This window comes from Lathyrus oleraceus, chromosome 1, assembly GCF_024323335.1.
Source record: "Lathyrus oleraceus cultivar Zhongwan6 chromosome 1, CAAS_Psat_ZW6_1.0, whole genome shotgun sequence".
Taxonomy (NCBI): Eukaryota; Viridiplantae; Streptophyta; class Magnoliopsida; order Fabales; family Fabaceae; genus Lathyrus; species Lathyrus oleraceus.
Window position 1 is genome coordinate 457,058,884 of NC_066579.1, and position 10,697 is coordinate 457,069,580.

Sequence of the window (10,697 nt, forward strand, 5' to 3'; positions counted from 1 at the left end):
ACTTGAATTTAAAGAATACTCAACCATCTTGATTCTTCCATTGACTTTCCAAAGATTATTATCATTTGAACTTGATTGCACTAGTCTTCAAGCTTTGGCTTCTTTTTGTTGATGTGTTTGTGTTCATCAAAACTATAATAAAGGACAAGAAGAACTCTTCTTAACATGTTACCGAACCGTATTTATGAGGCCAAGAAGATATCGTGTCCAATGGATTTGGATTATGCATATCATATTGGTTGCACATTATACAGGAAAGAATATGAAAACTTGAAGGAGTTCCCGAGATGTGGGAAGTCATGCTACAAGAAGAAGGCCAATGGTATTAAAGATGATGATAATGTAACTAGAAAGGGTGATCCTTCCAAGGTGATGTGGTACCTACCGATAATTCAAAGATTCAAGATATTGTTTGTTAATGCAAATGATGCAAATAATACTAGATGGCATGCAGATAAAATAGTGTGTGATGGAAAAATTCGCCATGTAGCTCATTCATTGCAATGGAAGAAAATTGATTCCTTGTTTCCATATTTTTCACTAGAGCCGAGGAACCTCAGGCTTGGAGTTTCCATCGAAGGAATGAACCCTTTTGGTAATTTGAGTACTAACCATACGTCATTCCATGGTTGTGTATGAAGCGCAAATATATGATGTTATAAATGATGATTTCGGGTACAAAACAACCATGGAAAGACATAGATGTTTATTTAACTCCATTGATTGATGATTTAAGACTTTTGTGGGAGGAAGACGTTGATGTTGATAATGCGTATACATGTGATAAATTTAAGCTACGTGTCATATTGTTTTGCACAATCAATGACTTTCTTGCATACAATAATTTGTCTGGGTACAACGTCAAGGAACATAAAGTGTGTCTTATATGTGAATTTGATACCTACCACCACCAATTACAAAATGGAAAAAAGAATATTTATCCCGGGCATCAAATTTTTTTAAGACCTAATCATCAATACTGTAGATTGCGGAAGGCTTTTAATGGAGAACATGAGTTTAATTTCGCTCCAAAGCCTTTAACCGGGAAGGAAATTTATAAAAGACAACAACACATTAAGGTTGTCTTTGGAAAGAAATTAAAAGGTAAACAAAAAGGGAATGTGGAGAAAAATAGTTGGAAAAAGAGGCCAGTGTTCTTTGATCTTCCATATTAGTCTAGTCTTGATGTAAGCCATTATCTCGATGTGATGCATGTGGATAAAAATATATTAGATAGTTTGATTAGAACACTTATCAACATTAAAGGCAAGACAAAAGATACTAAGAAATCCCGTGAAGATATGACGGTGATGGGTATACGACAAGAGTTAGCCCTAAAAGAAATAGGAAATAAAATATATTTGCCCCCAACTTGTCACACTCTGTCTAAAAAAGGAAAAAAAGTTTTTGTGATTGTTTGTAGGGAATCAAAGTTCCTTAAGGGTACTCATCAAATGTGAAGAAACTTGTGTCAGAGAACGATCACAAATTAGTTGGCTTAAAATCTCATGATTTTCATGTCTTGATGCAACAACTTCTACCAGTGGCTATCCGTGATATTTTACCAAGAAATGTAAGGGTAACTATATCCAGATTGTGCTTATTCTTCAATGCTATATGTACTAAAGTCATTGATCCTGAAAATTTAGACGAGTTGGAACATGAGACTGCAATTATATTGTGTCAATTAAAGATGTTTTTCCCTCCATCATTCTTTGACATTATAGTTCACTTAGTTGTTCATATAGTAAGGGAGATCAGAATTTTTGATCCAGTTTATTTACAGTGGATTATCCCGTAGAGAGATACATGAAGATCTCCAAAGGATATACAAAGAATCATTACTGTCCGAAAGCTTCGATCATTAAATGATATATAACAGAAGAAGGTATTGAATTTTGTACAATGTATTTGTCAAAAGCTAAGTCTATAGGAATTCCCGAGTCTCGTCATGAGGGAAGATATGATAGTAGAGGTACTCAAGGTTTAAATGTTAAAACTCTTAGTCGAGATATAGTTCTTCAAGCACATTTGTATATATTGAATAACCTGGCTGAAGTTCAACCTTACATGACCACTCACAAAAGTCTTATAAAGGAAAAATATCCTCGGATGAATGAAAAATGGTTGTTGATTGAGCATAACAAAACTTTCAAAACTTGGTTTAATGAAAGTGTTTCTAAAGAGAGTACTTGTGCATCAGAGACAATTAAAAGATGGTCGTAGTACCATACAAAATAGTGGGGTTATGGTTGAAGCTGAATCCATGTACTTCTCTAGTGCCAAAGATGACAATCATGTACTAGCATCTAGAGCGTACTTTGGGTTCATTGAGGATATTGATTATGTTTCTTTTAAAGTGTCTTTATTTAAGTGCAAGTGGATTGATAGTAACACCGATGTATAAACCGATGAATTAGGATTCACACAGGTTGATCTTCAAAAGGCAACTTATAAGAATAAACCATCCATCATGGCAATCCAAGCAAAATAAGTTTTTCATGTCACTGATCCTTCTAACACTAGATGGTCAATTATACTTCAAGGAAAATATCTTCCTAATAAAAATCAAGATTTTAACTATGAGACCCCTTATTTCCCAACACATGTACGTCAATCATCTAAAGAAAATGATTCAAATGATGCACATGTTATTTGTCGTGATCATAAAGAGGTAATATAGTAAGTAAATGTTTTATATCAGTTAGTAATTTATAATTATTCATTTTACTTTTTTTTATTCCTTTTACTAAAGATTTAATGTTGTTGTTGATTATCCTAATTGATTTAAATTGTCGTTCAAATTATACGTGTTTAACGATCGATGACAAATCTTAGCATATAACTTTTGGACAGGCTACAAGACTTTCCATTTTGGTAATTGCTTTTGTTGGTTAATCATTTGATTTAGTTTTGCTGTAAAAGTATAAGGTTTGTCCAATTTTGACTTTGCATTTGGTGTAAATTATTGTTCTTCTGTGATATGGTTCTATAATACAAGTACAATGTTTATGTTTCAGAAATCTGCAAAATATGGTTCTGTATTCTATGATATGGTTCGGTAATTCAAGAACAAACGAAAATATAAAAAAAATCCACCCATCAACCGAGATTTTATGTTGAGCGCGTCATCCAACTTTGTAAATAATAAAAATGCAGATGCTGATGTACGAACCCATAATCAGACAACTTTATCCCTCGTTTTTTCATTAACCGAGGTGTTAAGTGACATCTTTTCATGTCGCCCTTTGTTACATCGCTTTAGTAGCAGAGATTACATTTCTTTCGCGTGCGGCGTTAAAAACGTTATTTGTAGTAGTGAATGTGAGACTCTTAACATAATATAATTTGAGATTATATCAATTTAGTCCAAAATTTATAAACATATACTTATTCTATATATTGTTAGATATAAAACTCTTAACACATCCCGCCAAAAAAAATCTGATAACTAGTGATCTAACAAATCTTAAATAAGACTCTGATATTATTTTAAAATTAGAGTTTGATTTATCTCATCCATATAAAACCAATTTGTTAGATGATAATTTCTTTACTTATATGCCACATATTGTTTGATGTTGACTTTTGGGGTAATATAGTTTGAGATAAAATCAATTTAGTCCGAAATTTCCTCACAAAATACGATTTTCTAATAGCATATATAAATGAACGAAAATAGATCTATCCAATGATACACATAATGAGAGGAATATAATGATTCACTCCATTTTAGTTGTATAAAAGCTAAAATTAAAAGTCAATTAATCAATGAGGCACTCGTAAAAGGAACCAATTCTATATAGTATATTGCATGGAAAAAATGACAAAGTAAGCCATCCAAAGTGGCCTTCGATTTGACACAATCAAGTCATAATCGATAATAAGATAAAGTAAACCGCACTTATATTTGACATTCACACACAATCTTTCACGCGGAAACTTATTGCAATTGCATTCTAGCTGCGTATATAATATATGGCACTATAGTTAGGAACCTTTGTCACCACAAGACAAACATTTGAGGGCCACCTTCCATCAACCTATTACTCAGTCTTCCACTCACAACACCCACTTGAAGCCGTCTTTGTTTACCTATTCTCATTATTTTGCATATAAATACCTGCACTCATGCATTCCACTACACAATCATTACAAACCCTAATCTCCTGATAACAACTATATACTTTCATTTCATATATAAACTGCACTTCACTTAATCATAACTCATCATTCACTTTTACAAAAATATAATATAAATGGAGGGTACTTTGTTTAAGGTTTTGTTTCTTTTGTTTGTTTTAAGTATTGTAAGCACATTAGTGCATGGGCAAGGAACAAGTGTAGGATTCTATTCAAGTACATGTCCTAAAGCTGAATCCATTGTTAAGTCCACAGTTACATCCCATGTTAACTCTGATTCTTCTTTGGCTCCTGGTTTACTTAGGATGCACTTCCATGATTGCTTTGTTCAAGGTTGTGATGCATCTGTTCTTGTTTCCGGCTCAGGCACTGAGAAAACAGCATTTCCAAACCTTGGTTTGAGAGGCTATGAAGTTATTGATGATGCTAAGACACAGCTCGAGACCGCGTGTCCCGGTGTTGTCTCTTGTGCTGATATTCTTGCCCTCGCTGCTCGTGATTCGGTTGTTCTGGTAAATAACTAACTCAACTATATATTTAGCAAACAAATTGTTGTAGTAACTTGTAATAATATAAAAAAGTGTGTAACAATTTTTTTCAAATATAGACCTAATTAAATTATGCATGCATTGCAGAGTGGTGGACTGAGTTGGCAAGTGCCTACTGGACGTAGAGACGGACGCGTGTCGCAAGCTTCAGATGTTAATAACTTGCCTGGTCCTGGTGATTCTGTTGATGTGCAAAAACAAAAGTTTGCAGCAAAAGGCCTTAATACTCAAGACCTTGTCACCCTAGTTGGTAAGTAATTGAAAACCTACACAATAATCTAATTTTATTTAGGGTTTAATTTGTATATATAGTGAATATAAAGTTTATTTATAAATATATAGGTGGGCATACAATTGGTACAACTGCATGTCAATTCTTCAGCAACAGATTGAGAAACTTCACTACAAATGGTGCGGCTGATCCTTCCATTGACCCTTCATTTCTTTCCCAATTACAAACACTATGCCCTCAAAACAGTGGTGCTACTAATAGAGTTGCATTGGATAATGGAAGTCAAAACAAATTTGATAATTCTTACTATGCTAATCTAAGGAACGGACGTGGGATTCTTCAATCTGATCAAGCACTGTGGAATGATGATTCAACAAAGACCTTTGTGCAGAGATATTTGGGTTTAAGAGGGTTGCTTGGATTAACATTTAATGTTGAATTTGGAAGATCAATGGTAAAGATGAGTAATATTGGAGTTAAGACAGGTACTGATGGTGAAATCCGCAAGAAATGTTCTGCATTTAACTAAGTGCTTATATAGTTTTCTTCATTAGTCTTTAGTGTTGGCATGCCTGCCATTTAAGTGTATAATACTTGGTTATAGTTTTTTTTTTCTTTTCATATCATAAGAAATATGTTGGAAGTGTAATAGTATAAAAAAAGTGTGACATATATATCAATGGAAACTTCTTCGCTTATGATGAATTATTAGACAATTATACCAAAATCATCATCAAATAATAAGAGAAATTTGTATTTCAAAAGTAGTTTCTCTCTTAGGGAGAGGTGTATAGCCGGAGATTTTAATGCAATTAAGAAGAAGAGGGAGAAGAGATGTTCTTCTAAATATTCTAATTTAGGAGAGATGCACGACTTTAATGAGTTCATTGAAATTTTTGAGGTTGTAGACGTTCCAACCGCGGATAGTAAGTTTACTTTATTTAGATTGGATCGCAAACTATGAGTCGGCTCGATAGATTCTTATTGTTAGAGGGTCAAGATGGGAGGTAGGTTCTCGTATATCTCTTATCACTATTATATTTGGATCAAAGGGAAGGAGAAGAACGGGGGCCGAAGCCTTTCAAGTTTTTTAATTGTTAGTTACTGGATAAGTGACCAAGAATGAGTACTAGAGCACCATATCTTGACACTTATAGGGTCCATTAATACAAATTTTTTGACAAACATCATTGTTTTAATTAGAAATTGAAATTAGGTAATATAATGGTTACTTGTTGATCTTTGATTTGAAATAATGCAGGCCCCCAATGCAAAGTTCAAAAAGCAAAATAAGAAAATTGGCTCGTTACAAGCTCGTTGTAGCGCAAAGTGATAACACTGAAACACACCGCGTATTTGACTCAGATTGCACATGCTTATTAAGTTTTTATTGTCATTTTCTTGTGTTTTGTTTTCCTTTTGTCCTATTTTCAGATATTTTGTCCTACAGGAGCCTTTTGTGAAGAAACGAAGCCAAACGAGCAAGAAATCGAAGTTTTTGTAGAAATTTGTTCACAAGGCGTCCAACATGGCGTCCGTCAAGGAGGGTGCCATGACGTGTAAGCTGTCAACCGGTGGTAACTGCCATGTTTCCCATGATCTTTCCATGTTGTACACACGGCGGACGCCTTGGTGGGGATGGCGGACGCCACCTTTGTTGGCACGACCCCACTAAGGGAAGTTGGAGGACATTTCTGTCTTTGGCGAGCTTTTTAAAACTTCTATACATAGGCGTTTTCACTTCACGAAAAGGTATCCAACTTAGTTCACAACACTAAGCCTAAAGTTCACCATTGTAAAAGCGATAATCCGTCACATCGGGGGATTATCGCACTTGAGTTGTAATTAGGTTGGAGCGCTGTACAAACAATCTTGCCGCAATTTTACTTTTCAATCAAGTTTTCTTTTCAAGTGTACCAGAATAAAGTCTCAAATTTGGAGCAGATTTCTTATTCAAGTTATTCGCATTTACGTTTTATTTTTCTTGCATGCTTTACTTTATTTATTTGCCTGTCTCGCTTTTACATATTCGCTTATTTAACTTGCACATTTTATTTACTCTCCCTTTTTAAATATGATTTATTCTGCTATGTTGTTACTTATTTTCATGTCTGGCTAAATCTTTAAAGGTTGGGATGTAAGGATCATCGTTAAGATGATACTCCGTTATTTGTATCTGTAGAAATGCTTTAGGGGCTGTTTTGATTTTGACACAAGTTTTAAGTGCTTATTTTGTTCGGTAACTACGAAAGTAGAGCCGAAGTATAGTTGGGTAAGATCGAAAGCCATCCAACTCTTAAAGATAAACTTGGTTAGTTTTAACTGGTCAAAAGTAGCGAAAGCACTTTGTTCGGTTAATTGGGAATTCTTAACATTATTGGAAAATAATTTTGAAACTATTTTCGAACGCGTTTGTAGGTTTAAAATCCGTATCCTTGACCGAAAGTCATGGATCCCTTTTAAGTTAAACTTTCCAAATCAAAATCACTTTTTAACTAAGTCAAGGATTTAATTTCTTAAAAATAGGTTTACTACTTTAACGCGACAAGCACCCTTCATCTGTGACAATGGAGGGCATTAATTAGAGAGTAAACTCGGTTCTGAATAAGCGAAAGCGACAATTCCTGTTAAATTGATTCTTCTCTAAGTAGAAAATATTGCCCCATAAGTAGATCTGTTTAGAAACAATTGGAGTATTTCCTAACTGATGTGAGTTACATCTGAGCCTGCATTTTATCTGAATTTATTTACTTCGTCATTCTCACTTCAGTATACTTGAACCTACTTATTTGACCACCTTAGATAAGCACCGTAATAATAGAAATCAATAGATTGACAATTTGGTCTCTGTGAGAACGATAATCTTTTGTATTACCTTGACGTGTTCCGTATACTTGCAGATAACATATTGCACAACACCCATCAAGTTTTTGGCGCCGTTGTCAGGGACCGATTACGTCAAATTTTTGTACCCTGTTGTTACACCGTCTAGACTAAGGCCATATTAGCCGGTAAATGCAAAAAACTCGTAGTACCGGAAGTTTAGAAGATCTAATAGCTGAACCAGAGCAATACGCTCGCGCACGTCGTTTGCTCTAAAGAATTAGGAGAGAAATGACCGAAGATCATAACCGAAGACCACTTAAGGAATATGCCCAAACTTCTAACGAAGAACCTAGTTCTAATATAGTAAACCCGACTATTCCTAATAATTTCGAATTAAAACCCTCATTATTACAATTAGTACAACAAAATCAATACGCGGGTCTCGCTACAGAGAGCCCAAATCAACATTTAAACATTTTTATCCAACTAGCTGATACATTCAAGACCAATGGTGCTTCACCTGAGGCAATTCGTCTAAGACTATTCCCGTTTTCCCTTAGAGATAGAGCACGGTCTTGGTTAGATTCCCTTCCGGATAATTCAATAACTACTTGGGAAGACCTCATGAGAGTGTTCCTTGCAAGATATTTTCCCCCAAATAAGACCGCTGCCCTTCAAAACCAAATAAGCAAATTCACTCAAAATCAGGGTGAGTCACTTTTTGAAGCTTGGGAAAGATATAAAGTACTACTAAGAGCTTGTCCACACCATGACTTAGAACAATGGCTTATTATTCACACCTTCTATAATGGACTTCACTATAACACAAAGATATCCATCGACGCTGCCGCTGATGGTGCTCTGATGAACAAACCTTACCCCGACGCTTGCGCTCTCATCGAAGATATGGCACAAAACCATTACCAATGGGAGTCGGAACGAGCATCAGTGGAGAAAAGGGAGACCAAAGGAGGAATACATGAGGTCAATTGTATGGACATGATGAAAGCTAAAATGGACGCTTTAGCCCTGACGGTCGAACACATGTCTGCAAATCCTACAACCGCGGTTGCTGTAGATTGTGAAATCTGTGGAACCAAAGGACATATGGCACCAGAATGCAATCTGTTAACTGAATCAAACTCATACCAGGTCAATTATGCCTAAGGAAACCCGTTTTCAAACACTTACAACCCGAGATGGAGGAATCATTCAAACTTCTCTTATAAAAACAATAACCCTATTCAAAACTCTACCCCTCAAAGACCACCAGGTTTTCAAGCTCAAAGACAAATCCAACCTATGCAAGTCGTTCCTCAAAAGCCGAACCTAGAGAAAATCATGGAAAGTTTCATTTTGGCCCAGACTCAGCAAAACAAAGAGTTCCTAAACCAAGATATTCACATAAATGAACTTATCACACACCTAGGAACTAAGGTTGATTTGATGATCACTCATAATAAGATGCTTGAAACCCAAATATCACAAATAGAACAACAACAAGCCTCCCATGCCACACCCGGAGGGCAATTTCCTGGACAACCTCAACCAAACCCCCGAGGGCAAGCTAACGCTGTTACCCTACAAAGTGGGACCACCTATGACGAACCTGTAAAACCAGTCATGAGTGAACAAAAGGCTTCTAAGAAAAATGTTGTGTCTATAAATGAAGTAGAGGAAGTAGAGAGACAAAAAGACCAGAAAGTGAAGGATAAGGGAGAAGATAAAGATAAAGTTTATGTTCCACCCTCTCCTTATAAACCACAAATTCCATTCTACAAAGACTTAAATAGACAAAAATTAATAACGAATATAAAAAGTTTATAAAAGTGATCGAGAAACTCCACGTAGAAATCCCTTTCACCGAAGCCATCACCCAGATACCATCTTATGCTAAATTCCTTAAGGACATCTTGACCAACAAACGTAGGCTAGATGATCCCAAACCTTTAGAATGCAACTCCATTGCTGAGAACAAACTTGCTAAGAAGGAGAAAGATCCCGGGAGCTTTTCTATACCTTGTATTTTAGGGAATCATGTTATAGACAAAGCGTTCCTAGACTTGGGAGCAAGCGTAAGCCTGATGCCTTTAGCAGTTTGTAGAAGGCTAAACCTAGGAGAATTACAACCGACTAAGATGTCTCTTCAATTAGCTGATAGATCTGTAAAATATCCAGTAGGCATATTAGAAGACATTCTAGTTAGAATTGGACAACTTTATATCCCAATAGATTTCGTGGTAATGGACATTAAAGAAGATGACAAAATCCCAATCCTCCTTGGTAGACCTTTCTTATCAACTGCGGGAGCCATAATAGATGTTAAAAGAGGAAAACTAACTTTCAAAGTGGGTGATGAAAAGATAGAATTTATACTTTCCAAATTCCTAATGGCACCAGTCATAGAAGACTCTTTTTATGCCATTGATATCATTGATGAATGCATAAGGGAGCTAGATCAAGAAAGACCTCCTGAGACAATGAAATATTCCTCGACTTTCATAAGAGAAGACGACGGATTTAGACTGGAGCCTCACATGGATGATAACCTTTATGAATGCTTAACACTTACCCCGAACCATATGCCATGACCTAAGAAACCATCTATAGAGCTTAAGGAACTACCCAAGAATCTAAGATATGAGTTTTTAGATCAAGAACTAAATCGCCCAGTTATAGTAAGCGCCACCTTGAATAGAGATGAAACAAACCAACTTTTAGATATCTTGCGAAAGTATCCCTCAACTTTTAGATGTCAAGTTTATTTTCGACGAAGAATGTATAGAAGCATTCAACCTTTTGAAACAAGCACTGATTTCCGTGCCTATTATGCAACCCCCAGATTGGAACCAACCCTTTGAAATCATGTGCGATGCTAGCAATTATGCTGTTGGTGCTGTTCTAGGACAAAGAAAGGACAAGAAATTACATGTAATTTACTATGCCAG

At 35.6% G+C, this 10,697-nt stretch overlaps 2 protein-coding genes across 4 annotated transcripts; both read left to right on the plus strand.

Moving 5' to 3' along the window:
• Nucleotides 1-4,023: 4,023 nt before the first annotated feature.
• On the plus strand, nucleotides 4,024-6,901 carry LOC127084746 (cationic peroxidase 2). 3 transcript variants are annotated; one of them, XR_007788784.1, is made up of 5 exons: nucleotides 4,024-4,655; nucleotides 4,779-4,941; nucleotides 5,034-5,408; nucleotides 6,185-6,275; nucleotides 6,374-6,901. XR_007788784.1 is itself a non-coding variant. In XM_051025260.1 (4 exons), exons 1-4 carry the CDS (start codon nucleotides 4,260-4,262, stop codon nucleotides 6,214-6,216), a joined length of 966 nt encoding a protein of 321 aa, XP_050881217.1. In that variant the 5' UTR covers nucleotides 4,024-4,259; the 3' UTR covers nucleotides 6,217-6,901. The 3 variants fall into 3 exon arrangements, 2 of the variants coding, with proteins under 2 accessions (XP_050881217.1, XP_050881211.1); XM_051025260.1 differs by having other exon boundaries at nucleotides 6,185-6,901; XM_051025254.1 differs by lacking the exons at nucleotides 6,185-6,275; nucleotides 6,374-6,901 and having other exon boundaries at nucleotides 5,034-5,621.
• Nucleotides 6,902-9,213: 2,312 nt separating this feature from the next.
• Nucleotides 9,214-10,340, plus strand: LOC127115302 (uncharacterized). Its single transcript, XM_051046880.1, has 2 exons — nucleotides 9,214-9,483; nucleotides 9,570-10,340. Exons 1-2 carry the CDS (start codon nucleotides 9,214-9,216, stop codon nucleotides 10,338-10,340), a joined length of 1,041 nt encoding a protein of 346 aa, XP_050902837.1.
• The last annotated feature ends 357 nt before the right edge of the window (nucleotides 10,341-10,697 follow it).